General features: G+C 57.0%; 11 protein-coding genes across 11 annotated transcripts; 4 read left to right on the plus strand and 7 right to left on the minus strand.

Annotated features, from left to right (window-relative positions):
• Window positions 1–1,165: 1,165 nt before the first annotated feature.
• Window positions 1,166–2,443, plus strand: CcaverHIS019_0509510 (uncharacterized protein; the record flags this gene model as incomplete). Its single annotated transcript, XM_060602168.1, has 10 exons — window positions 1,166–1,170; window positions 1,640–1,723; window positions 1,803–1,855; window positions 1,893–1,968; window positions 2,012–2,021; window positions 2,071–2,088; window positions 2,170–2,194; window positions 2,227–2,233; window positions 2,291–2,346; window positions 2,382–2,443. The coding sequence occupies 10 exons, from the start codon at window positions 1,166–1,168 to the stop codon at window positions 2,441–2,443; spliced, it is 396 nt and encodes a 131-aa protein (XP_060458588.1).
• A 295-nt stretch (window positions 2,444–2,738) lies between these two features.
• CcaverHIS019_0509520 (uncharacterized protein) lies at window positions 2,739–4,446 on the minus strand (the record flags this gene model as incomplete). The annotated part of the gene is made up of 5 exons (XM_060602169.1): window positions 2,739–2,842; window positions 3,629–4,091; window positions 4,222–4,277; window positions 4,308–4,367; window positions 4,410–4,446. The coding sequence occupies 5 exons, from the start codon at window positions 4,444–4,446 to the stop codon at window positions 2,739–2,741; spliced, it is 720 nt and encodes a 239-aa protein (XP_060458589.1).
• A 408-nt stretch (window positions 4,447–4,854) lies between these two features.
• SSB1 (uncharacterized protein) lies at window positions 4,855–8,616 on the minus strand (the record flags this gene model as incomplete). Its single annotated transcript, XM_060602170.1, has 13 exons — window positions 4,855–6,253; window positions 6,306–6,475; window positions 6,534–6,637; window positions 6,690–6,755; window positions 6,804–6,816; window positions 6,876–6,928; window positions 7,026–7,087; window positions 7,161–7,172; window positions 7,623–7,692; window positions 7,752–7,964; window positions 8,001–8,276; window positions 8,311–8,506; window positions 8,551–8,616. 13 exons carry the CDS (start codon window positions 8,614–8,616, stop codon window positions 4,855–4,857), a joined length of 2,700 nt encoding a protein of 899 aa, XP_060458590.1.
• Window positions 8,617–10,048: 1,432 nt separating this feature from the next.
• On the plus strand, window positions 10,049–11,534 carry CcaverHIS019_0509540 (uncharacterized protein; the record flags this gene model as incomplete). The annotated part of the gene is made up of 6 exons (XM_060602171.1): window positions 10,049–10,242; window positions 10,276–10,801; window positions 10,841–10,935; window positions 10,969–11,271; window positions 11,303–11,412; window positions 11,446–11,534. 6 exons carry the CDS (start codon window positions 10,049–10,051, stop codon window positions 11,532–11,534), a joined length of 1,317 nt encoding a protein of 438 aa, XP_060458591.1.
• Window positions 11,535–11,680: 146 nt separating this feature from the next.
• Window positions 11,681–12,492, plus strand: CcaverHIS019_0509550 (uncharacterized protein; the record flags this gene model as incomplete). The annotated part of the gene is made up of 5 exons (XM_060602172.1): window positions 11,681–11,849; window positions 11,892–12,075; window positions 12,111–12,141; window positions 12,183–12,315; window positions 12,350–12,492. The coding sequence occupies 5 exons, from the start codon at window positions 11,681–11,683 to the stop codon at window positions 12,490–12,492; spliced, it is 660 nt and encodes a 219-aa protein (XP_060458592.1).
• Window positions 12,493–12,514: 22 nt separating this feature from the next.
• On the minus strand, window positions 12,515–13,321 carry rex2 (uncharacterized protein; the record flags this gene model as incomplete). Its single annotated transcript, XM_060602173.1, has 6 exons — window positions 12,515–12,620; window positions 12,680–12,753; window positions 12,790–12,862; window positions 12,900–13,073; window positions 13,109–13,248; window positions 13,280–13,321. The coding sequence occupies 6 exons, from the start codon at window positions 13,319–13,321 to the stop codon at window positions 12,515–12,517; spliced, it is 609 nt and encodes a 202-aa protein (XP_060458593.1).
• Window positions 13,322–13,843: 522 nt separating this feature from the next.
• CcaverHIS019_0509570 (uncharacterized protein) lies at window positions 13,844–14,574 on the minus strand (the record flags this gene model as incomplete). The annotated part of the gene is made up of 3 exons (XM_060602174.1): window positions 13,844–14,132; window positions 14,304–14,444; window positions 14,528–14,574. The coding sequence occupies 3 exons, from the start codon at window positions 14,572–14,574 to the stop codon at window positions 13,844–13,846; spliced, it is 477 nt and encodes a 158-aa protein (XP_060458594.1).
• An 868-nt stretch (window positions 14,575–15,442) lies between these two features.
• On the minus strand, window positions 15,443–16,628 carry sgt2 (uncharacterized protein; the record flags this gene model as incomplete). Its single annotated transcript, XM_060602175.1, has 5 exons — window positions 15,443–15,629; window positions 15,678–15,977; window positions 16,016–16,442; window positions 16,477–16,550; window positions 16,591–16,628. The coding sequence occupies 5 exons, from the start codon at window positions 16,626–16,628 to the stop codon at window positions 15,443–15,445; spliced, it is 1,026 nt and encodes a 341-aa protein (XP_060458595.1).
• A 360-nt stretch (window positions 16,629–16,988) lies between these two features.
• SNF4 (uncharacterized protein) lies at window positions 16,989–18,318 on the minus strand (the record flags this gene model as incomplete). The annotated part of the gene is made up of 6 exons (XM_060602176.1): window positions 16,989–17,066; window positions 17,099–17,341; window positions 17,378–17,605; window positions 17,640–17,839; window positions 17,875–18,033; window positions 18,066–18,318. The coding sequence occupies 6 exons, from the start codon at window positions 18,316–18,318 to the stop codon at window positions 16,989–16,991; spliced, it is 1,161 nt and encodes a 386-aa protein (XP_060458596.1).
• A 492-nt stretch (window positions 18,319–18,810) lies between these two features.
• Window positions 18,811–19,638, minus strand: CBC2 (uncharacterized protein; the record flags this gene model as incomplete). Its single annotated transcript, XM_060602177.1, has 5 exons — window positions 18,811–19,246; window positions 19,285–19,314; window positions 19,351–19,396; window positions 19,524–19,530; window positions 19,579–19,638. The coding sequence occupies 5 exons, from the start codon at window positions 19,636–19,638 to the stop codon at window positions 18,811–18,813; spliced, it is 579 nt and encodes a 192-aa protein (XP_060458597.1).
• A 261-nt stretch (window positions 19,639–19,899) lies between these two features.
• On the plus strand, window positions 19,900–24,140 carry UFD2 (uncharacterized protein; the record flags this gene model as incomplete). Its single annotated transcript, XM_060602179.1, has 20 exons — window positions 19,900–19,938; window positions 19,983–20,381; window positions 20,420–20,498; window positions 20,532–20,622; window positions 20,667–20,903; window positions 20,940–21,276; window positions 21,314–21,421; window positions 21,458–21,559; window positions 21,593–21,709; window positions 21,746–22,129; window positions 22,163–22,404; window positions 22,440–22,532; window positions 22,569–22,683; window positions 22,719–22,839; window positions 22,876–22,927; window positions 22,962–23,036; window positions 23,080–23,386; window positions 23,438–23,777; window positions 23,871–23,976; window positions 24,026–24,140. 20 exons carry the CDS (start codon window positions 19,900–19,902, stop codon window positions 24,138–24,140), a joined length of 3,459 nt encoding a protein of 1,152 aa, XP_060458598.1.
• Window positions 24,141–25,340: the final 1,200 nt, after the last annotated feature.

The raw sequence follows: 25,340 nt of genomic DNA on the forward strand, positions 1-25,340 counted from the left end.
CCCCATGATACCCACAATACCCACAATACACATGGTACAATCAACGCCCTTAGGCCGCTAGGCCCCTAGACCCCGAGGCGCCCGACGCCCAACGCCCGACGCCCGACGCCCCCTGGGCGCAAGATAGGATGCTTCTCAACTTCCATCTGCACCCTCTCTTCCGTTCGTCCGTTCGTCCGTTCGTCCTTACTCACAGCTCACAGGCCTCTGCTCCTCTGCGACTACAAGCCCATGGTCATGCAGGGAAGTTGACTCGGTCACCCCCATTAGAGAGGCCTGTGACCTATTGACTGCTCGAGCCTCGTTGGGTGGTCAATTTCCTCTCCCTCTCCTTGTCAGCCAACAACTAGCTATACAATGTTAGGTGCTCCACTATGCGTCTACGTCACTCGCGTTCACTTTGGATCTTGATTGTCGCATGTGGCATTGGCTCGTATCCAATCTCATTAATCATTTCCCCTTTGTCTCCTTTTTCCTATTCCCCTCGCACCAAACTGCAACCCTCCTTCCTACGATTCCTACCTTCCTTGGTATCATCCCTGTCCAAGGACACGCGGACGCAACCCCCCGGTCTTTCTTCTTTCTTCATTCCGGGCAAGGGTTAAGGAGGGAAACGGCCTGGTGGTGGTATCCCATCCTCAGAGGCCTCGAGGCCAGACACTTGCCGAATTGCATCACGGCAGATCTTGCCTCCAGCACCGCGAGTCCTCTCATGCCTCGCAGCCTCGGAGAAGAGACTCGACACGAGTCTACTATCCCAGCTGTCCAGCAGAGTCACTGACTTGCCGCTCAAGTTAAATCCTCGTCACCAGCGATGGACCCCTTGCTTCCGCTTCGTCGTTCAAAACCCAGACCTTGATTCACCACAAGAACGGCTTCGTCGCCCCAGTGCCCGCCTACGCCCCCGCCCTATCTATTTCGCCCATTGCCTGCTGCGTCTCAAACGCCCAACCCAGCCAAAATCAAGCTTCCGCCACCTCTTGCACGAGCACGTGCCCGTGCCCGTGCCCGCTTGCACTGCCGGCGGCCCGGGGAGCCAACGCCGCCGCCACCTCGCAAACAGGTCCTCCGGCAGCGGCGCTCACGACCCAGCCTAAGCGTGCACCTGAGGACACGTTTCTTGTCGCCCACGGGCCGTTCCCCAAGCCCTCAAGCCACCGACGCGATGTAGTGAGTACTTCTCCTCCATCCTACCGCTTCCCAGAGCCCACGCTCTCGGCGCCCGCGCTTCGGAAGCCCTGGGACCCGGGACCGGCCAACGCCCGTCCCCCTCAGCGCGACGGTGGCTTGTTATGTTCCACTCGCCGCCCTAGGGTAGCTCCTTCTCCACCAACCCTTGGATGAAGAACTGCACTTGTGCGCAACTTTTGACCTCCACCATGCACGCCCCGTGGCGCGCTTTGGTTCCCTCCCACATCGTCCACCCGCGCAGGTCCAAGTTGGGAATGACATCCGTTCTCCGTACCATTCGATATTGCCGCGCCCCCATCCCCCGGGGCAGAGCATATATGCTACATGCGCGAAAAGGGCGGTCTCCTCACCCACGCCCACAGCTGCACTCCACACTCAACCCTTGGTCATTGTCGTCCTACGCTGTCTTCCCCATTACAGCCTCGCACCTAAGCTCACACAACTATAGCGGCTACCACCCATACCGGCAGAGCCGGGCGCACGACATGTCGGAACTCGGAGCCCTTCAGGAACGCTGGGACATCTACTATCGGTAGGTAACGAGGCGGGGTGAGCGTCTGCCTTGCCCTGGACTGGTTGTTATTGCCTCCAAAAGGTCGCTGACAGTCCAGCCAGTTCCATCTCCATTCGTGCATGCACCACGAGTGCATTTGGACCGATGGGAGTGAGCTCTGCATCCCAGAGGATCAACTGACCCTCAGTGTGGTACTTTCCTGAGCCTGGCCGCCGTGCCACCACCCTTCACATGTTCGCGCCGTCACGCTGGGGCCCGATAAAGTGAGCTCCCCGCGAAGTAGCCAGGCTGAACACTGACGCCAAGCGACTACCGCGTGCGTGGGGGAAAATGATGACGACGGTGGCTGGACCAGCTGATAACAGTACTACGATTTCTACCTGGTAGGTACTGCTAGCAACCATGTCAACTGCTCCACTGGCAGCCAATCCCGACCCGATAAGAGTGGCCCTGACTGATTCCAGCCCAGTGGTACCATGATTGAGCACAGTGCGTCGCACGAGATCTCGCTAACTTCCCAGTGGCTTGGTGGGTCGTACTTCCGGCAGGAGCTCCCCAGATCCGTCGCTAAATCTAACCGCACAGGCGCTACATCGGGAACGGCGACCCGAACAAGGACTGGCTCCAGGACTATGTCGCATGTAGCTCCGTGGCGACCTGCGGCCGCTGACCGCAGACGACCTCAACATGGTTACCGTCGATATGGTGGTCATCGACCCGACTCCTCTCAGCAACTGACCGTCCACCGCGGCTGACGTAGCGGTGCCACATGCCAGCACCTTCGATACCAGTCGACCCGCACATGTCGTCAATCCGTCCAATTTGTCTCTATCACGAGGTGTAAACCGTGTAGGCGTAGTGATCCGCGAGGAGAGCGATAAGGAAAGCAAGTCGTAGCGAATGAGGGAGGTGAGAGGAGTAGGAGTGGTGAGAGAGCACCCAACATCGTTGTACACACGTCCAGAATTGCATGTAGCATCTTGACTCAGTCTTCTGACTCTGCATATCTCGAACCACTGGAACCTCAGCACTCTCAGTTGGATAGAGCGCCTCCACGAACGATGGAGGTTTGGATGTAGTCGGGTAGCGGAACGCGGTTGAAACGCGAAGGTTCTGGGGTGCCGTACGCAGCACGAACTAGAGTCAACGTGCCTTCGAGCCTTCCTACAATATGCCCTGTGCCCTCGACTCCTCGGGAACGGGGATATGGCCCTCGATCGCGTAGATGCGCGACTTTGTGCCAACATGCCAACGTTACTGCGAGTGCCAGATCACATGGGCTTTGGTGCTTAGCATCGCTGCCACAAACCCCACAAACACCGGTTTGCAACGGCCCCGTTCACATTTTGGCTTCTCGGGTGATATAGCCGGCGCGCTGAGGGCCCAGCGGCCTGGGCACGACACCTTTATCTCCGCACTTTACGGCGCCGAGTTTATCAGAGTATTACAGTGACCGGAATGTCTCAACGGAATGCTCACTGATCAGTGAGCCCTGGCGGTCGGACAGTCACCTGCCACCTACTCTACTCGACCTCGGACCATGGTGAACCTGGCTTTGGCTCTGTGGCTTCCAATTGCTTAAGTCCGCATCGGCCACCAATGTCGAGATATGGAGCTACGCGTCTTTGATCGAGCACTGGCGCCGGAAGGGGACTGGAGACCGCTCATTCCCCAGTCGCTCTATTCTCCAGCCCTGCTTCCACATAATGGACAGCGCAGAGTGCTCCACGGCTACGAGAAGGTCCGTCCGGCGATCACTGGCGCCCAATGGACCTGTCCTGTGTGCTCTTCCAGTCTTTGAGAACGGTGCTCGGATCTCCGCACATGACCCTCTCAGTTCCGCACCGATGCCCTCATTTGCCTACAGCTCCCCAACTCATGAAACCCGCAGTCTCCGTCATCACTCACTCCCATTTGACTCACCAGGAATCACGCCAGCCCACACGCGGCTTCGTAGCTCCTCGTCCTTCTCGTCCCGACGCTCCTCCCCTGGCTCCCCGCTGCGTATTTTGGCACTCGCACTGTGGATCTTGACCTTAACAAAGCCGGTCGTCGTCATCTCGGCTGGGCTGGGCGCACGACACCCATCCCAGCGTCCTGGCATCACTCCTTCAACAATCGCACGTGAGGCTTCCCATCGCTCCTTTTCTCCCGCTTCACCTTCACTCCACTCCCCTACCTGGCCATGCAGCACGGCACTCCGGTGGTTGATGGAGCTGTTAAACGCGCTCAACGCCAGCACGATTCCGTCCATCAGCGTCGCGGTGATGCACACGCGCGTCTCGGGGGGCACAAGGCGGACGAGGCGAGCACGGTGGTAGCCGTGTAGGTATACTTCGAGACCCGCTGGCGTCTCAACAATGGCTGCCACCATGGGGATGCATTGCTGGTGTCAGTGAGTAGTCAGTGGTCACGATGTCAGAGCGCAGAGCCAACCGCCAAGAATCAAGAAAGGAAGGCTGACCTGCCCTCGATAGGCCGAGGTTGAGACAAGGAAGTGGGGCAATCCGACGCACTGGGTTGCCATCCAAGTCGACAAAGGCGACATTGACAAAGTGAGCCTCAGCAATGACTGGTTCAGCGTGCTCCGTGGTCAACTCACTCTGCCGGATGGTCTCAAAGTCATAGCGCGCCTTGTACGCGTCGCGCCCGACCTCATTCTCTGTCGTTAATTGAAAACAAAGGTATCAGTCGGACAGCGTACCATACGTCTTCTCGAATTCGCGCTTCGTGCCGTCCATCGGGGGTGGGCAACGTGAGGATCTGAAAAGGAGAAGGTGAACAAGGTGAACAAGGTGAACAAGGTGAACAAGGGGAAATGGACAGTATAAAGTGTCGGCTGCACCAGCTGAATGCCTTATTGTTTTACCCTTGTCAGTAATAGAAGAGTATTAGAAAGTAGATGGGTCTCGTGACTCACACCTCGCACTCGATCAGTCCATCCCCACCTATCAGCTGCCAGGTGGAAGCCGTCCACTTTTCTCAAAAGCCACAAGAGGATACATAAACCCTCATCAGAACACGACTTGCCCGTCTACATGCAGCCTCTCATCCGAGAATAGTTCTAAACACCAATTTATCTGAATGCATGTCCAAAGACGTAGGCGTACAATGAAGGCACAGCGATACAGCTATGAGATAGACGACCCTTAGCGGGCCGAGGCCATGGCCTTCTGCATCTGGCGCTTGAGAGAGAGCATCGACTTCTTGTACTGCTCAGTCGTCGCGGCCTCCTCCTCGAGGACCTCCATCGCCTTGCCGAGCTCCGACTCGATGGCGCCCTTGGCGCCACGCTTGAGCTTGGAAGCGAGCTCGGGCGAGGTGATCTGCTGCTCAACAACGTGGATGTACGACTCGAGCTCCGACTTGGCCTCGTGACGGGCGGCGAAGTCGCGGTCAGCAGCCTTGGACATCTCGGCGTCCTTGATCATCTGCGAGATCTCCTCCGACGAGAGACGGCCAACCGAGTTCTGGATGGTGATCTGAGCCTTGCGGCCCGAGGTCTTGTCCTGAGCAGAGACCTTGAGGAGACCGTTGGCGTCAACCTCGAAGGTGCAGAGAAGCTCGGCCTGTCCACGGGGCATGGGGGGGATGCCCGAAAGCTCGAACTCGCCGAGCAAGCGGTTGTCCTTGCAAGCAAGGCGCTCACCCTCGAAGACGGGGAAGGTAACAGTGGTCTGGTTGTCCTCAACGGTGGTGAAGACACGCGACTTGTTGGCGGGAATAGGGGTGTTGCGGGGAAGAACAACACCGAAGACGTCACCCTGCATGGCGACACCGAGCGAAAGGGGAGCAACGTCAAGGAGGAGGAGGTCGGCAGTCTTGTCCGAGGTCTGGTTGGTGAGGACGGCACCCTGGACGGCGGCACCGTAAGCGACGGCCTCGTCGGGGTTGATCGACTTGTTCAGCTGGCGGCCGTCGAAGCGCTCCGAGACGAGCGACTGGATCTTGGGGATACGAGTCGAGCCACCAACAAGGACGATGTCGTCAACCTTGGCGGCGGGCATCTTCGAGTCCTTGAGAACCTTCTCAACGGGCTCAAGAGTCGACTTGAACGCAGCGGCGTTGATCTCCTCGAAACGGGCACGGGTGATGTTCGACGAGAAGTCGACGCCCTGGTAGAGCGAGTCAACCTCGACGGTGGTCTGGGTGACCGACGAGAGGGTGCGCTTGGCACGCTCACAAGCCGAGCGGAGACGGCGGAGAGCACGGGGGTCGTCCGAGATGTCAAGCTTGTTCTTGCGCTTGAACTCGGTCTTGAAGTGGTCAAGGAGGGTCTGGTCAAAGTCCTCACCACCAAGGTGGGTGTCACCAGCGGTGGCCTTGACGGCGAAGACACCACCGGTGATCGAGAGGAGCGAGACATCGAAAGTACCACCACCAAGGTCGAAGATGAGAACGTTCTTCTCCTCCTTCGTCTTCTGGTCAAGACCGTAAGCGATGGCGGCGGCAGTGGGCTCGTTGATGATGCGGAGAACGTCAAGGCCGGCAATGGCACCAGCGTCCTTGGTGGCGAGACGCTGCGAGTCGTTGAAGTAGGCGGGAACGCTGAGAAGTCAGCAAGACCGTCGCAGAGGGCATCATTGGGGTTTAGACTTACGTGACGACGGCCTTCTTGACGGTCTTGCCAATCTTGGCCTCGGCAACCTCCTTCATCTTGGTGAGGACCATGGCGGAGATCTCCTGGGGCGAGAAGGTCTTCTTCTCACCGAGGTACTCGACCTCGACGTAGGGGGAGCCGTCCTTGTCAATGACGGTGAAGGGCCAGTGCTGGACAGGTCAGCACAATGTACGCACGTAACTCGTCTCCTATGCATCCGCTGCTCACCTTCATGTCCTTCTTAACATCAGAGTCGTCGAAGCGGCGGCCGATAAGGCGCTTGGCGTCGAAGACGGTGTTGCGGGGGTTCATGGCGCTCTGGTTCTTGGCAGCTTTTCGGGCGTCAGCAAAAAAATCCTTCCAAGGGCCGGGATCATCACTCACCGTCACCGATGAGACGCTCGCCCTCGTTGAAGGCGACATACGAGGGGGTGGTGCGGTTGCCCTGGTCTGCAATGTCAGTAGATACTCAGACGCAATGTGGATGGGTGTATTCACCGTTGGCGATGATCTGGGGAGGGTATCAGCACAAGTTTACGCGCACTAAGATTTGTCCAAAATTCAACTCACCTCGACGCGGTCGTTGGCCCAGACACCGACACAGGAGTAGGTGGTGCCGAGGTCTGTAGACAGTCAGCGCATGTACTCGTATGCGTGCTCGCCATCGACGGCGGCAAACACTCGTTGAGTGTTGCTAGTGTTTGGCGACCATGGACTCACCGATACCGATGGCACCCTCGTAAACGTCGTCGGTGGACATGTTGGCTAGATTTTTTTGGTGGCTAAGTGTGAGCTCTTGAGTTCTCTCGGGGAGAGGAGTTGATGAAGAGCGAGATGGGGAGCAGGACGACTGACCTAAGTAACTGCCTTTTGGTGAAGGATGAGAGAGGAGCAAATGCAATCGACCCAAAGATGAGGAGCGCCGGAGGGGGGGAGGGGGGTTTGGTAGGAGGGAGAGGAGTCAAGCCAGGCTTACAAGGCGGGCTAATCTGGTCCTACCTATGCCTTTGGGTCAATTCCTCTGCTCTTGTGCCTTCTACCTCTACCTTGATTTCACTTCCCAATAGTCCCAGGTCCCAAAAACGTTTGCTCACCCTGGCGAAGAATCTCTCGAAAAAGTTGCACCGGAACCAACAAATCCTACCGGCGTTATCCCTGTGGCACTTGAATCCCCCACTCTACGACCATTCCTGCCCACTCTAGGACCGTGTCGCCACCAGGTGGACCGCGTGTAGCCGAGCCGAGTGGGCGGTCCATTTATGTACATGGGCTTAACATGCTACTTTATGACACAAATGTCTGCATAAGTGGCGTTACAGGCCAAGTTCCTGCAGCAATATCCGATTCTCCTCAATGTTCCGTTGGCGTTCGCGGTCATAGTCGCTTTCTTTTAAATGGGTCAGCACACAAGAGCCGGACAAGGAATGATGGGGGGAATGACCTCACCTACAGAGTCCGTCGGTGTCGGAGCTGGAACAACAATGTCCTGCCCGTTGAACTCTGTGATGGCGTTCACACCGGCGTCCCCGAACCGATCCTTGATCGCTGTGCGACGGAGCCACTCCTCCTGATCTTGACCGTTCTCTCGCCACCGCACGTGGAAGTTGTATCCCTTGGCTTTCCCAGAGGACTTTCGTTTCGCCGCAAGGATGACCAGGTCTGTTGTTAGGACTGCAATGATTGCGCGTATCTCACCTGATCGGCTTGGCACTTGACTACTCTTACGTCCCGTGCTTGCTTTCTGCTTGGCCGCGCGTTTGCGCTTACGGAGGCCAACCTCCTCAAGCTCACGATGGAATTGTTTCACAGCCGAGTCAACTGTCCTCGGGCGGCAGAAATCCTTCATTGTCTCCACCGTCATCCACACCTTGGGATAGAACGGGGAAGGTTCCATGTACCTCGTTGCGATGCCGAGCCTCACGAGGTATTCTGTGTCGTTATCGCGAACGTCGAGTATGGAGAATGGTGTCTCTGGCGGTGAGTCCACGCCATGCGGCACTCGCACCTTTTGCCTCGTACTCCCTTATGGCCTCACTCGAGTTGGCGAGGTTTGAACGCGGCTCCCATGTGTCATGTGTCGGGTCGTATCCTTCCCAGCGCACAAGGTAGAAGTACTCGTCCTCCCCAGTGGGAGTCTTGGCGGGATGCAAGGAACGGCATACGATGGCCTCGACGTGGAAAACATCCTGTGCTAGCGCTAACTTGTAGGGAGTTAGCGAGTAAGTGGAAGGAGGCGGTTCCTCACTGACGCATGGGCGCGTCCTGATCGACGGCGATCGCTGTCATGCGATAATGATGCCTGTGAGGACATTGGAGAATTGGAGTGAGCTGGAGGGGGTTGGTTGTGGGGGCCCTTGATATGAATGAATGAGTGGTTGCCGATGGTTGTGATGTGGTGATATTATGGAGATTGACTTTACTTTGTATGATTGCGACGCGTTCCTCTCGTTCCTCTCAAGCTCTCAAGCTCTCGCGTCCTTGTCGCGTCATTTGATCATCTCAGGTACTAGGAATGGGAAAGCGCGTCATCCCTTCCCTCCACCAGGATATACAAGACCCTCCACCACCACTTGACGCCGTGTATCCGACCGATCTGTCCTTTCCCAAGTATCCAAGTTTCCATCCTAATAATTCGCGATATACCATATGTCTTGTTTGCTTTAAACGCAGGTACGCCGCAACCACCTCTCCAGGCATCCAGATGCAATCTGAAGACTCGGTAATAAAGATCTGGTAGGCGCCATTACTGCTAGAGACCTCACGCACAGCCACGATCGAAACTAACGTGCATCTTCCCCTCTTCCCCTCTTCCCCCTTGCACACACGCGGTCCACGATTCTCGATGCTACACTATGACCGGCACGATCATCATCCTCGCCGTTTCAAGGAACCAGTCATGTCTACATCTTAACCTACTTGGGAAGAAGAGTGCAGCATGAAGTCAAAGGCCACTCGGTTCTTATGACGATCCGATTCGCAGGGGCTGTTGCCAAGGTTGCAAGTGGCCGGAATGCTTGTGGGGCGGCACAGCAATCTCACATGCTGGACATGTACTACAACGCGGCGCTTTTAACGTTCAATCTGTTGGTTGATCCAATATTAAGGGGTTCTAACTAGTCCATGATACATGATTCAAGGTCCAGACTTCCAAGCTTGCAGGCTGGCAGGCTGGCAGGCTGGCAGGCTCGGCAGCGAACGGGCCATCAAGGTCATGCCGCCAGCAACTGGATCAGCGCGTCGTCAACACTACTATCACTAATACCACCGGCGACGTATCCTGGTCTCGCCAAACCCGGTAAGCAACTCATCTCTCATCCCATCACTATCCTATCATTGTTCACAGGCTCGGTATCGTGTCCAGACGTGGACCCCTTTTCACGATGTCTGTCGTAGTCGCTCAGCCTTTCAGGCAAGCCCATTTACGGGCTAAGCCCGTTTTCATCTCATGCACACGCTGGTTAGTTGCGGGAAAAAAGGCGAGCTCACACCAGCCGCGAGCGCAAGATCAAGTGCTCGGGAGAGCGTCCTACTTGTGTCAACTGCCATAAGAAATCATTTCATTGCCACTACGACGCCGTTGTGAAGCGGCGCGGGCCAGACAAAGAGCCTGGAGGTAATATCTGCGACCAGTGGTGCGAGCTGGCTGACGTGCAGGTCGTCTGAAGCCTCGAGGCGGCTTTGTGCACCACCTCCCACCATCCAATGGTCGAATAATAAATCCGTCTCGGTACGCAGCCACACTCATGGCCATGAATACATCACTAATCACCAGTCCCAGTTCCGCAACTGTACCGACCAAAGCCCCACAAGCCGCCCCTGTCCTATCTCCGACACTTCACCGTATCCCTGGCAACCTAGATCAAGACCGCTCATCGTGGTGGGAGACGCTCTTCGCAAGCACGCCGCGGGACCGCGTTGTTAGGTTGTGCGACGACTTGTGAGGTTCCTCCGCTGCGCTGCTGACCTCAAGCTTAAAGGATTGCGACATCTGGTTCAACTTTTTCCACCGCGGTCTCTTCTTCAAGTCGTTCTTCGCGCAGGATATGGGTGCGCACGTAGTGTACGCCGTCTTGGCGCACATGACATTCCTGGGAGAGGGCCATACAGAAGCCGGCCGTAAGCGCGCGCTCTGCTTCGCCGAAGAGGCGCGCAGCATGGTCACCCACTGTTTGACCGCAGGCTATTATGAGCCCACCCTCGTGCAGACGGCCCTCTTGCTCGTCGCGTTTGAGTTCCAACCACATACCTGGCAAAACCTCGGGCGAGTCGCAAGTGCGCTTGGGTTCATGGAAGGCTGTGCCAAGGCCTGTCTGCCCTATTGGTCTGCACCCGCAACCACAGATCTCCCGCCGCAGGCGGCTGTCACGTCTGGTATCCGGAAGGAGGAGATGCGTCAGATGTGCTGGACGCTATCGCACCTCGCCGCCAGCTCTACGATCTGGCGTCACCTGGTTGGCCAGCCACCTCTAAGCCTGGCCTCGGCCGATCCAGAAAAGGTGAGGTCGATCCTCGTCACCGCAGATGCTGACGATCAGTTTGGGGAGCTCTTTCCGGCCCACCTATTTGACAACGATCGGAAGGCGCCCAAGCTGTACGGGTGGTCTCTCTACTGCGCAGGAATCCGACTATGGTGAGGTCCCGAGCATTTTGTCACTGACACAAGGCATACGGCACTAAACCGCGTCCCGGGTGTGCACCCCAACATGTTCGTCTGTGAGCAGGCCAAAGAGCTGTTGCCCCTCCTCGACTCGGCGCCCTGCTCAGGCTCTCGCAAGTACCTGTGGCAGGCCCGTGAGTGGGTAGCAGCAGCGCGTGGGCACGTCGGCGATCTAGACATCGAGGGTGTGCAGCAATGGTTCCAACAACAGAAGGATGTGCTCATGAACTTTGAACCTCATGAAGCCAACAACGATTCCAAGAGGCCGCGCCCTACATACGCTTGGTGGTATCTGATGGTAGCGTACACGTTAGTGGCCTAGAGGCTGTTCTGAGACCAGCTCACTCCAACTCTCGGGGCAGTACGCGTTCATCGCTGCCGAGGCCGAGGACGTGCTCAATCTGGTACTCAAGTCGCTCGACGACATCGTATCGTCCTCGAACTGTAACAGTGGGTCCAGTGGATTCCGGAAGGCTAACGCAGATTTCAAGAACCTCTGTAACGCCGTCCGCGACCGTGACGACGAACTCAAGACTCTTCGCGCAGCAGCTGTGTCTAACGAATATCAATAGAGCCAGTGTGATGATGTATAAGGCCGGCATCGGCCCGGTTGGCCGCGGCCAAGTCCGGCCAAGTTTGGCAAAGCGGAAATCAGGCGGTGTAGCCGGACAAACGGTATAAGACGTCACTTCGTCCATTCTTGACCGCAACATCCATCATGTCAGCATACGGAGCTATCGCTACTCCTACCCCCAAGGAGCGCGTCACGGCGCGCTCTTACTCGATGCCCAACGGGCTGTGTGTGACGACGCACCCGGTGTACGGGTCGGAGACGGACCCCGCGGTCATCGACTACTTCTGGCGCGTGTTCAACGAAGAGCTGGCCGGTGCGTCCTGAGCATGAAGAACTGAAGCAGGACTGACGATAGAGGGAAAGACGTACCCGCAAGAGGGGCCGCTCACGCACGATGAGTTTGTCAACTACTTCTTCAACTCGGTAACGATTGTCGGAGTCCTCCACGACGCCGACGTGGACGCCGCCAAGTTTGCGACAGTAAAGGATGCCATGGGCGGGCGGAGCATCGAGGAAGCCATCGCGGGTTGCTACTACATGTAAGCCTTGGTTTAATTGTGGCAACTGACAGCAGCAAGCCAAACTACCCTGGGCGCGCAAGCCATGTGAGAGATCTTCTGGGCTATCCGGACATAACTAACATCAGAACTGCAACGCGGGTTTCGTCGTCCCGCCCGTCCAGCGAGGGAAGAAGATTGGCGGCGCGCTTGCTGAGAGCTTCCTCTACTACGCCCCCGCTCTTGGGTACCGCGCCTCCGTCTTCAACCTGGTTTATGACAGTGAGCCCTCTGCTACCATTATCGCTGACGCCAGACAACGTCGCCTCGCTGCGGCTGTGGGACAAGTTGGGGTTCCAGCGCGTCGGCCTCATACCCAAGGCCGGGCGGCTCAGGACCGGTCCCAACGGGACGGAGGAGTACGTCGACGCAGTGGTCGTCTACAAGAGCTTTGTGTGATCTACTGGAGATTTGCGATGGATTAGATTGCGGTCTTGAGAGGCTCTTTGCGAGGGCTGCCGCTCGTGGGGCCGCCCTGCTCGAGAGGCACAAAGATGTTGGTCTGGTAAAAGCGGAGCTCGTTGATGCTTGCCTGGATGTCGTCAAGCGCGCAGCGGTCAGCTGGATCTAAGGTAAAGCAGCTCACCGGTGCGACGACTCTGTCTTGCGCGCCTTCTTCTCCTGCTTACTGAGCGTGGGATACCACCGCCGTGCGATTTCCTGGTGGTCAGCGCGCTTGAGCATCTAAACACTGACTTTGACGGAGGACACGTCGACAATGCGGTACGACAGGTGCTGCATGACTTGCGGCATGCCAACCAAGAGGAATCTGCCGTCAGCTAGATAAGGGCACATGGCCCAATCACCTCATGTCGGCGTGCACACTGCTCCCTGCCAATAATCCGGCGCCCTTCTTGGGAATCCATTTCTGGATGTACGCGAGTACGTTGGCGGCCACCTCGTCGTACGTGTGCGGACTCGCGAGGCAAGCCGCGGTGAGCCCCGACTTGCGGTGCTGATCTGTGCACCACTCGCCCATGCTGCTGTCAGACGATATGAGCTGCTGAGCACCCACGCGTCCAAGACCTCCTTGGGCGTCTGGATGACCCAGCTAACACCCTCGTCGACGGGGTTCAGGTGCCCGTCGGTGATGATGACGGCGATCTCGATGATGCGGTCGTTCGCGACGTCGAGGCCCGTCATCTCGCAGTCCACCTGGTGTCAGATCGGTCAGCGAAGAGCGTACCCAGACCATCGGGCCGTCGTCGTAGGTTAGCTGCTTAGCCATGATTGATGCAATGGAGAGAACTTGGGGGTGCGGTCGGAATGTTTTGATGTCGGCCTCCACTTGCGGACTTGAGTGGCTCCGTGTGCAAGTGGCTACATAACGTGTGGTGTACAAGCCGAAGAAGTGGCAGCAGGAGATGCAGGAGAACTAGGAAATGCTTGTGTCCTAGTGAGGTTCTGTTCTGAGGTAGACGAAAGCAGAGCGCCACTCGCTTACAACTTGGGATGGCGTCACTGTGGCGGTCATCTCTCGCTCGCAAGGACGCGGTACTGTACATTATGTGCTGTTCAGGTGTACATGCGGCCTCTAAGGGGTCTATAGTCTATCTACTACTCCGCATCCCACTGGTAGCTAAGAGTGACGTTCTTCTTCCTCGGCTTGCCTTGCCGAGATGCCTCTCGAGGAGGGTCACGGCATCCGCTGGGTCGATGATCATATCGTCCACCGTCTCCGCTGCAGGCCCTATCACAATAGCCGCATACGTTTGGCCGTGCATGCTCGTCTCCTCATAGTTCAATTATCTCATATGCGCGTCGTAGGGAGGAACCCGAGCACGAGCGTTCCTGGGCCGGCGAAGCGGTGATTCATGATTGCGCCGTCGTGCGGTCCCTCGAGGGCGGAGACGTTACGCCACATAAAGTCGATCAAGCGGTGCAAGTTGCCCTCAAACGTTGGATAGATGCCCGACCAGTGCGCAAGACTCTCGCCGTTCCCCCTGGTCCGGAGGAGGCGACCGATGGCTGTGACAACATCTGGTTCGTTGACCACTTTCCGCCCCGGATTCGACGTGAACTGCGCGGTCAGGCCAGTGCTGGAACGACCAGCTGTCCGGTGTGTTGACAAGGGCAGCTCCCTTTGCCCCATTAGCCGACGCGGGCTCTAGTTGAGATCGCACAATCTCGCATTGGGGACCGTGTACGCATGCCCGTTCCACCTATCCGAGTAACCCTCGGGTGTGTATGCCACATCGCTCATGACCTACCTCAGCCAGCCCTCTGGGAACCGTACGAAGTTCTGCCCATGCTGGCTCTTGTACACCACGTATCCGTCACCGTAAACGCCGTGATGCGCGATAGAGGACAGGCCCTCACGCCAGGCCCCGCGTGTACTTCCTGCGCAAACGCTGGTTCAGGCAGCCCAAAGTCTGGGAACACCAGTTCTTCGGCATATGTTCTCTCCGCTAAGGGTGTGCGGCGGGCCACGCACAGCGTGAACCACGCTGGTGTGAGGTGCGTGCAGTCACGCAACACCATTAGCGCAAAGATGCTGGACGGATAGCCGACATGCCGCAAGGTGCCCTCCTCGAATGCGGCCCTCCTCGAATGCGGCCCTCCTCGAATGCGGCCCTCCTCGAATGCGGCCCTCCTCGAATGCGGAAGCGTAAGCGGCGTTAGGGGGCGGGTGGAATGCAAAGTTGTGCGGCGGTTGGGAAACCGTAGGGGTTGGTAGTGGAAGGGCCTCGGCGAGCCCATCGGGAATGAACGTTGGGATACACCAGAGCGTCGTGAGGGCGAGTGCTCCCAGAAGGTGTCTACCGAACACCCGTGGCCGGAGGTAGAGCAGAGGTGACGGCTGATGGCCCTCTAACGTCTCTCCCAGCTCCAGCTACTACAACTCGGTGTTCATCAATATGTCAATGTCAGTTGCATTGTTGGACGTTTTCAACAGCGATGGAGAAACGGTGACAAAAAAGGCGGCACTGAAGACTCAGGTGGACGGGACGACCAGAACCGTGTTCAGCCACCGAGCTCCGACCCTCAGTGGACGGGATTGGTGGGTGTTGCCGCTCGTTCAAAACCAACCCCAGCTCCATGTGCACAAGTGGCCCGATCTATTCGGGCCGAGATGTATGAGCAAGTCACCAGATCAGTACTGTAGCTCAGTAGTTGTAGTTCAGTAGCAGTGTGGTTGTCAGCGCTGTCACAGATTCAGCGATGGCAGTGTCAGGCCGCGAAAGTATGCCCAATCCTTAGGGACGACGCACTTGTTTCGGCGATGGGGCCTCTTCACGACGTACGGAGGAGATGATCGAGACGAACGTCCCAATGAAGCCCTCATACGTAACTACAAGCCACAGTGCACGTCACAAGTGATAGACAGGCCGTCGACGTCCCGGGGCCCCTAGCGCCCACCAGCGCCGCCTTGTCCGCCCATGAACTGCTGCGCCATCTCGCGCAGTGCGGGGTCCGACGCAAGCTGATTAAAGTCGGGCATGCCGCCGCCGCTCTGCATGTTCTCCGCCATCTGGCGGATGTTCGGGTTGGACATGAGTCTCTCGAGGCCACCGTTCGCCATCATCTGCTGCGCCCTGTTGTCAGCGACAGCCCTCTTCCTCTCCCTCCACACAGGTGCTCACATGGCCATCATCTGCGGGTTGCGCATCATCTCTGAGAGGTCGGGCATGCCACCAGCACCACCGGCGCCACCGCCGGCGCCGCCGAGCATGCTCGCGAGCGACGACAAGTCTGGCATACCGCCACCAGCAGCGGGAGCGCTGGGCGAGGCCGAGCGCTCCGTAGCCGGGGCCTGCTCGCCGAGGCGCAACTTGGCGGTGGCGAGCGAGCTCTTCATGTTGTTGTTCGCCGGGTCGAGCTTCAATCCGGCCTCGTACGCGTCAATGGCCTTCTGGAACTCTCCGAGCGAGAACTGGGCATGGCTACGGTCAGACCGTCCACGGTCCACGGTTCTACTCACCCAAGACGCGAGTAGCCCTTGGCAAACTGGGGGTCGAGGTCGATTGCGCGTGCAGCGTCCTCGACCGCCTTGTCGTGCTGGTTGAGAGCGCCGTATGCCGCGGCGCGGTTCGAGTAGTACACAGGGTTGGGATTCAACTTGATGGCCTCGGTGTACTGCTGGATGGCCTGGTTGTACTCCTTCTGCGACATCAGGCCATTGCCCTTGGTCTTGAGAGCGTCGGCCTTGGTCTTGTCCTCTTCAGTTGGGCCGCTGGCTGCTGGAGCAGCGGGTGCCGCACCAGCGCCAGCGCCAGTGCTGGTAGCCTTGCTCTTCGTCTTGGCGAGCACGTCGAGGAGCGACAGGAGGGACGCGGGCTTGATCGAATATTGAGCAACGTCGTCGGCAGACTCCAGGTCGACACCAAACGCCGACGAGATGACCTCGACTGTCGGTTAATTGTAACCGCGGAGTGTGCTCACTAGCAATATCCAGACTCTCGCTCTCGTCCTCCTTGACGGTCCCATCGCGTTGGGAGGTGCGAAGGAAGTCGATGCTATGGTTAGCGGGCACCGTAAGGGAGGGAAGTCTCTCACATGTTGAAAGCGAGCTGCTTCTTGCGAGCGTCAGCCATGGTGGGAGATGTGTGAGAAGAGGAGGAAAGATGAGAGAAGTCTGCCAGTTGGTATTTGTTGGTGGTTAACCGCGAATGTGGTGGAACATTACAACCCTCTGTCGGTCTGTCGGACTCTTTATGACCAAAACGACTCGTGGCCCCGCGGTTGAACGCCACCACACCAACCACGAGCCAACGAGCCACGAGCCATGGGCCACGAGCCACGAGCCACGAGCCACCCCTGAACTGACAATCGCACAATGGCATGTATAATCACAACCATGCAACCCGAAATAAATCCCATCGTGTCCACAAGTGATTTCCAGTACAAGGCAGTGTGCTACAAACAGCTCTAAGTCAACTCTACTGGCCAGGGCCTCAATTGACTCCAGCGATGGCCGACTCGTCGCCCTCCTCGTGTGGTGGCATGCGCTCTCGGATAGGACCAGTCTCGTTCTTGTGTCAGTTCAGAAGCAACGACAACGTACAATGAGGTGACGCATAATATCGCTCAAGCTGATGACGCCCACCAGCTTCCCGGGTTGGGGATCGTTGGCGCCCGCCACCACGACTAGGCGGTGGACGCGGCGGATCTTGATCAGTGAGAAGATGGCTCCAAGCGAGTCATTTGGGTGACAAGTTACCACGCCAGGGAAATCGTGGGAGCGCTGTTTGAGAGCCTGGGCAATGGTGAAGTCAAGAGACTGGTACGCGCCGAGACGGACAAGAGTCTGAACTTCAGCTTCGTCCAACGCACGGGCACTTACAATAACGTCGACCGTCTCGTACAGGTTCAATACCTTGCCCTCGTCGTCAACGATGGGCACTGCGCTGATTCCCAACTCTGAGAACATATGCACGACGTCAAACACCGCGGTCTGCATGGTCGCCGTCGCGATCGGGCCGAACGGCCGCTCGGGGGTCACGTCCTTGACGTACGACCCTATACCGAGCTCCTGTACACCGGCCGTCAGGTACTGGGTGATGTCGCGGCACTGAACGTCAGTCCTCTCTCACATTTAGACATACGTTCATGGCGATGAACTTGAGGACACGGTACTGCGTCAAAACGCTGATGACAACGTCTCCGTTGGTTTGCGAATCCTCGTCGATCAACGGCAGGCGGCGGGCGTGCGTCTGAATCAGGTATTTGCAAGCGTCAAGCAGAGGGCGCAGAGGGTGGATGTACAGGAGCGGCGGCGGTGGAACGTGTAGCTCCCGTTCGATATCTCGGATGTCAGCCAGCCCGAAGGCGCGATCTCACCTCTGAGGCTCTGGAGCCTGAACTGCTCGACGTCGGCAGCCGCGCCCTCCCAGCTCGACGTGTGATAGTAGTATTGGATCAGGTGTATAACGTCCTGAACCGTGAACATGCCGGCAAACTTGGCCGTCGCCGTGTTCCACAGCGGCGCCGAGACAACGCCTGGAGTTAGCGGACCCGTGGTGATGGCATACCGTAGAGTAACATGACGTCAAGCGCCTTCTTAACCTTGAGTTGGCTGTCGAGAACAATGAGACGGAAGCTGACGGGGAGGACATCGTAGGAGGAACGCTCCTTGAGGAACGCGCGAAGCGCTTCTAACGCCTCCTGGTGGGACAGGGGTTTCGAGGGCGCGACTGGTGGGTGGGTCGCACGGGATGGGCGACGGACGACCGAAGCTCCAGCGGACTGGGAGGAACGCCGCCCAGTCCTGGATACTGAGGGCATGCGTGTGGGGCCGTCAGGGCCCATTGACGGAGCTGTTGATGAGGGCGTCGACATCGAGATGGGGCGAATGTCGCGTTGGGAGGTGTGGGGTTGCCGCCGGAGAAAGTGGGCCTATTGGTGCTAGGAGCGAGGCGAATAAAAGACAAATGGCTCTATTGTTAAAACCAAACGCGCGACAAGGAGGGATTAAACGCGAATGGAGTGTGTAAGTGTATAAGCGTGTCAGCGTGTAAGAGTGTAGGTGTGAAGAGTGGAGAGTGTGGAGTATGGGGAGTGGGTGACCATCCACCTATCACCCCCTAAACGTCAGGGGCGATCGCACACACAATCCTTATTCGAACCCCCAAAATACCGAGTGTGCATGGCCAGGGCATGGTGAAGTGGTCTTTCAAGATAGCAATCAATTCCAAGTCTATCCTAATGCTGACTATCATACTGTAGTGCGATCGGGTGATGCAATGCTCTATCATACATGTCGATACCACTACAGCCTCACTCTTCATCACGCTCGCCCCGGAACCGTTTCCCATCATCCTCATCGTGGCGATCGTCCTCGCTACGCGCGCGCTTCGAGCGATCGGCCGCCTCACCTGACGGCACGTCGGCGCCAGCTTGTCCGAGACCGCCGATGGCCGCGTACGTGTCGAACTGCACCTGCTGGCGCAGGCGGTCCTGCTCCTGCTGCCGGCGTTCGAGCTCGAGGCGTTGGTGTCCCCATCCTCCACGCCCACTGTCGTATTCCTGGCGGAACTCGTCCCGCACCTGGCCACCGCTCTTGCCTCGCCCAAACTGACGACCCTCCTTGTATCCTGGATCGAGGTCACAGCGGATGATACGTTCGTCGAGCTTGGTGCCTGAGATGTAACGCAGGCAGGCCACGGCCTCCGAGTGAAGGTAGTACTCGACAAAAGCGAAGCCACAGGGTGTCCTAGTCAGAGTTAGTCACATCCCAGCGGGTAGACATACTTCTGGTGGCGGTCAAGGCCCATGATAACACTGCAGGCGTTAGTCGATACTCGGCATAACCCTCACCGCTTGATGCCGCCACCTTCCTCTGGCTTCGCGCATGTTGAGAACACTGTTGTCAGCTTCAAGGGAGAATATCAGAGACTTGCGCTCGTAAATTTGAGCCTCTGTCGTGTAGAAACTGAGGTTTCCGACGTAGAGTGTGCACGAGTCCGCCAAGAGGCGGCGCTCCGTCTCACGGTCGTGCTGGGAAAGGTCAGATCCAGGAACTGGTACGATTAGGATGTTGCTCACCTCGGACTGACTGTCCTTGTAACTGGATGGGAGATCTAGTGAAGCCACAACGTGCGACATCTTTGGTATCGTGCCAACTCAGAGCTTCTGACCACTAGTCGGTTGCAGTTAACTGCAGTGGATGAAGGCGAGGTCGGTAAACACTAGTAGTGGAGGAAGGTTGCAAGATCAACAGATCGAGAAGTCACACCCGTGGGATACCTCCACTTAGAGGGAGGTCCACCGTGGGAGATTTCGGCCCAAATGAACGCGTCATGCGCTTGTCACTGCAATGCAATTGACACTTGCCAACACACCTTCCTCAACAACTGTCATACAACAATGTCTGGCAATGATCAAGAGCTCTCCGAGGCCGAAAAGGTCAGTCGCAGTTTCGCTTCCTCATGACCGCGGCTGATCTCCAGATGCGCTTGAAGCGTCTTGCTAGGTTAGGCGGGCCGTCAACTTCCACGCCTTCGCCGTCCACAGCGACACCCCCAGCGGACCCTCAGACTCTAAGCGCTGCCTCTTCGTCAGGATCGCGCCTGCTTTTGGTCGGCAATTCTAGTCAAGGCGCGTCGCCTCGCGGCGCGTCCCCTGCTCCCGCGGCTCGCCCCGCCGAGAAGCCCAAGCCACCCCCCAAGGCCGCGTCGCCGGCTCCGGCACCGCGTGTCATCAACAAGTCCTCCCCCGCAACTTCCCGTACCGCCACCCCATCGACTCATCAGACCGTCCCTTCGCCTGCGGTTCACGCGACTCCGCTAACTCCATACCTGCAGTGGGAGTCAACCAAAGTGGCAGCTGTGTTCTCAGTGACGCTCAAGGTCAGTGAAAGGCTTCAACTGTCCCTGCTGACAATCAGAAGTCCATTGCCGAGAGGAGTGACTGGACCCTTTGCTGGCTCAAGAGCCTCGCTGAGGAGATTGCTGAAGAGAGTCCAGGTTAGCCGATCACATGCCCTGAGCTGACATGAGGCGACCATACCAAATTGAACGTGTCGCTGGACATTCGTGACCGGCTGCTGATTGCGCGTTTATCTTTGGACCCCAACGCCATGGCGACCTCGTGAGCGCGGATTGGTGTGGCTCGCTGCCAGTTGCTGACCTCAGCGACGACCCGGACCAGCTCATGGTCTTGGCTGGTATGCCTCAGAACGAGACCGTGTTTGAGTACCTCACCGGGTGCTGGAAGCGCTTGTACGCTGCCAACCGTGAGATGTCGCGCCTCGGCTACAGCGCTGCAGAGAAGATTCAGTGGACCAAGGCCTTTGACGAGCTCAAGAGGCTTATCATCTCTTACGCGGGAATGACCCTTGAGGACCCCAGCATGTTCCCCCAACCGGCAGCGTGAGTCTACGGTAAGCCGCAGCTGCTGACCTTCAGACGCGAGGATCTGGGTCCGGCAGAGTTCCTTCCTCTTCTTCTCGGAGTCAACGGTGGCGCGAATTCGAACGCCGGAGATCCATATACGTCTTCCACAGCCGAGCCTGCCGTTGTTCACCAGGGCGCTCTGAAGCCGAGCGATCTTCTGCCATTCCTCAACGACCTCATTGCGGGGTTCCCAGACGGAAGCTTCGCGGATGTGATCACGCCCACGTTGAGCCTCTTCTTCCAGAAGTGGTTCCAAATCACGCCCCCGGCGGACCTACTGGGCGACGATTGGCGCAAGTACCTCAGTGCTGTGAACCTCCTTGTACAGGTCAAGGGCATTGCGGCGCTCGTGAGTTGCCATTGTGTGTTCTAAGCTCACGTCGTAGCTTCCCTCACTCCCCGTGTGGCTTGCCCCGAACGTGGCCGGCAACACCATTGAGTGGAAGTCTCTCCTCGGACCCTTGACCCGACTGAGTGTCTTCCCTCGTGAATTCGTGAGATCCACCGTTGCTGACTGGTCCTAATCTCAGCCTGAAATCTGGAAGACTTACTTCTCCAACCCAACAGACCGCAAGGTCGCTGACATTGACGCGAACAAGGCAAACCTTCGCCACACTCTCGGAGGGCTGCAGGTGTGTTTATTCCCATGCCGAGTTAATATGCAGTCGTCGCTGTTCAGCATCTACAACTCCATCGTCAGGGCATCGCCAGAGGCTCGCGAAGGCGTGCTGGAGTACTTCACCGTGGTCTGCAAGGTCAACCAGAAGCGTGCTGGCATGAGGGTAGAGCTTCGCGCTTGGTTTGGCTTCTGACACCAGGTCGACTACAGGACCGTGTCAACAGACGGCTTCATGATCAACATCCACGCCGTCCTGCTTAAGCTCTTTGAGCCTGTGATGGATGTTCAGTTCTCCAAGATCGACAAGGTCGATACCGACTACTACCTTCACAGTGATCGGCTCGACATCTCTGATGAGACCAAGATCCGCGCTACTAAGGAGGAGGCCGACCAGTACTTTGACGGTGCCATGAATGTCGACACCAAGCCTAACTTCATTTCGGACCTGTTCTACCTGTTGAATAGCATCTTCCACCTCGGCCTCTGCAAGACCATCGACACACGCTCCAAGGCCGAGAAGAACATCCAGCAGATGGAGGATGAACTCAAGAAGCTCGAAGCTGGTCGCGCAGAGTGGGGGAACGTGAGAGAGCATACTGACTTGGCTAATCTGCAGAATCCGGCTGCCAGGGCACAAGGCGAGGCTGGGATTACCAAGCTCAAGGTGACTGAAGGTGACGAGAAGTGTGCTTATACACAGGCCGACATTGCTACGCTTCACGCTTCCGTTCATGCGTATGACACGCAGCTTCTGGACCCGGCTTTCACTCGTTTGAATCTCACATTCTGTGGATTCGTCATGACCTGGATGCTCCGCCTTGTTGACCCTAAACATCAACATCCACAGGTCTCAATCTCGTAATTTCCCGTTGTGACTGTTGTTGACATCGCAGATTGCCTCTTCCCGCCGAGGCTCCCATCCAGTTCAAGATGCTTCCCGAGTTCCTCCTGGAGAACATTGTCGAGTATTACCTCTTCCTGTCTCGGTCTGTCTGGATCCTTATATTCTTACTGACTGGCAGCTACAATCCAGACGCACTCGACAAGGCCGACAAGGACATCTTGATCACCTTTGCGCTCACGTTCGTCTCACCTACTTACGTGAATAATCCCTTCCTCAAGGCCAAGTTGATTAATGTAAGCTCCACTCCCGGCCTGCACGCTGACCACAGGCTCTCGCGAATGGTTTGTACCCTGTGGGATACTGGCGTAAGGGCCCACTCTTCGACCAGCTCAGTGTCCTCCCGCTGTCAACCGAGCAGCTCATGCCGACTCTCATTCGCTTCTTCATCGGTAAGGATCGTAAAGCGAAGTGGCTGACGTTATCAGACGTTGAAATGACTGGCGGGCACACTCAATTCTGGGACAAGTTCAATTTCCGGTACGTGGCAGCCCACATGGTAAACTGACATTAGCCGTGACATCAGTCGCATCATCAAGAGTATGTGGTCAAACCCGCTTCATCGCGAAGCTTTTGTCAAATCTGCACGGTAGGTTTACTACCTATGCCTAGGACCAGCTGACAGCGCGCAGCGACGACGAGGACCAGTTCATCCGCTTCGTCAACATGTTGATGAGCGACACGACGTTCCACCTGGAGGAGTCCCTGACGCACCTTGCCAAGATTCACTCTCTCCGTGCCCGCAAGGAGGACACCGAAAGCTGGAACGCGCTCCCAGAAAACGAGAGGAAAGACCTCGAGAGCGAGCTCGCGCAGGCCGAGAGCATCGCTCCATTCCACACGTCGATGGGACGTGACCACGCCGAACTGATGCGCGACTTTACAGCGACGACCAGGGAGCCTTTCTTGGTGGGGGAGATTGTCGATCGTTTGGCGGCGGTGAGTTGGCGTCGTAGTCTTTTGGAGGGAGCAGAGTCTGACGCTCCGCAGTCACTTGATGAGAACCTGACCAACTTGGTGGGCCCGAAGATGCAGGAGCTCAAGCTGGTTGATCCCGAGCGGTTCTCGTTCAAGCCCAAGCAGCTGCTGGCCGCCATCGCCCAGATCTACCTCAACCTGGGCGATTCGCGCGCCTTCGTTACTGCCGTCGCCAACGATGGTCGCAGTTACACGAAGGAGCTCTTTGAGCGGTTTGCTCGTGTGCTCAAGAATCGCGCGATCATGACGGACGGTGAAGTTGCTGGCGTCGTGGCCTTTACGCAGCGTGTCGAGGACGCTAAGGCGACAATCGAGGCGGAGGAGGAGCGCGAGATTCCCGACGAATTCTTGGGTGAGTGGTGACTCTAAAGCTTGCCGCTGACATTGCAGACCCTCTCATGGCGACCCGTGTGTTTTGTGCCGACCTGTTGTGCTAACCCTCTAGTCATGAAGGACCCCGTCATCCTTCCCGTCTCTCGTGTCACCGTCGACCGCAGCACCATTCGCGCGTCTCTTTTGTCGAAGGAGTTGGACCCCTTTAACAACGTTCCGTGAGTTGCGGAGCATGGCCGCCGCGGCGGTATATCTGACAGTAACCAGGATGAAGTACGAGGACGTGGTTCCAAACACGGAGCTCAAGGCCCAGATCGACGCGTGGTTGGCCGAGACCAGGGTTGTGCCTCCCAAGGACGTCATGGACGTCGACGAGTTGTAGATGGAAGCATCGCATCGTCCCGCTGCACGCGTGAGCAAGGGCTGTGACAGATTTGGACATCTGGAGGCGTGACAGGGTTGCAAGGTAGTGCGATTCTTCTGTGCTTGAGTAGTGCAGCAATAGTAGATGTAAAGGCGTCAAACAGAAACTCTCTCGTTCTCCAACGGAGGTGCGTAATCGCGTTGACCCCAAAGTGAAGTTGACTTGCTGTCTCCCAAAATTCCAGGAGGTGACAAAGCCCTGTCTCTCTCAAATGAAGCCTGTCTGAGGTGTCAGCTGTCACGTTAGAGTGCTAGCGAAGAGCTTAAAGTGGTCATCTATCCATTTTTGTCCTGAAAGAGTTCTGTAGTGTGCCTCTTTTGTCTCTGATGATGTGCCGTACTGTTATACGCGCTCTACCAAAGACACCCTTGTGAACGTACGTACATCATCCAAAGAGATGCCTCTGGTAAGGTAGGTGGAGCCGAGAGAAACGGCAAGCGCAGGAAGGGGAAGCTGTGTAAATAAATGTGTATAGCAGTGGAATGTGAGTTGTACATGTACATGTACGTGCACAATTCAATGTAGTATTGAGACCAAGAATAATCGATTGTATGGACATGCTTATTGTAATACAATGATGACTTTTGACCTTTGGAATTTGGAAGCTCTCAATCTCAAGCTAAATGAAATGAATTGCACACGCGTGTTCTAGTCGCGTGGCTTTTGGTATCAAAACGTTCAGGTAAATCAGGAATATCAGGAGTAGAGTGAGGGCGCCTGTGTTGATCCTGATGATCCGTTTGGCCTGGCCTGGTCCGGCCGACCGGAGGCTTGGCCGATCCGAGGTGCCGGGGTAGACGCCTCAAGGGCTCCAGGCAAGTCAGATAGAACAGATTGGACAGGGTCCTTGCGGAACGGGAAGTCGGGAAATCAAAGTCTCGGCCTTGGATCTAATAATTATGTACAAGTAGGCCAGCTTGATCGCTTGAGCCAAAGCTACTGATAATATCTTGACTGAATCAACCTCAAACCCTGATCAAGCCCCGGTCAGCCCCGGCCAGCCCCGGTAAGCCCCAGCAGCCATAGTACAGGGAACAAATACCCTTGGGTCGTCCAATCTCCCCTTTTTAGCCTTCCGCAACCATGAGTGTATGAGTAATCCTGATTTCCCTCACTGTTCCTAGCCCCAAGCCCCTCCCAATGCCCTCCACCCAACTC

The sequence above is a fragment of the Cutaneotrichosporon cavernicola genome (genome assembly GCF_030864355.1).
Source record: "Cutaneotrichosporon cavernicola HIS019 DNA, chromosome: 5".
Classification (NCBI taxonomy): Eukaryota; Fungi; Basidiomycota; class Tremellomycetes; order Trichosporonales; family Trichosporonaceae; genus Cutaneotrichosporon; species Cutaneotrichosporon cavernicola.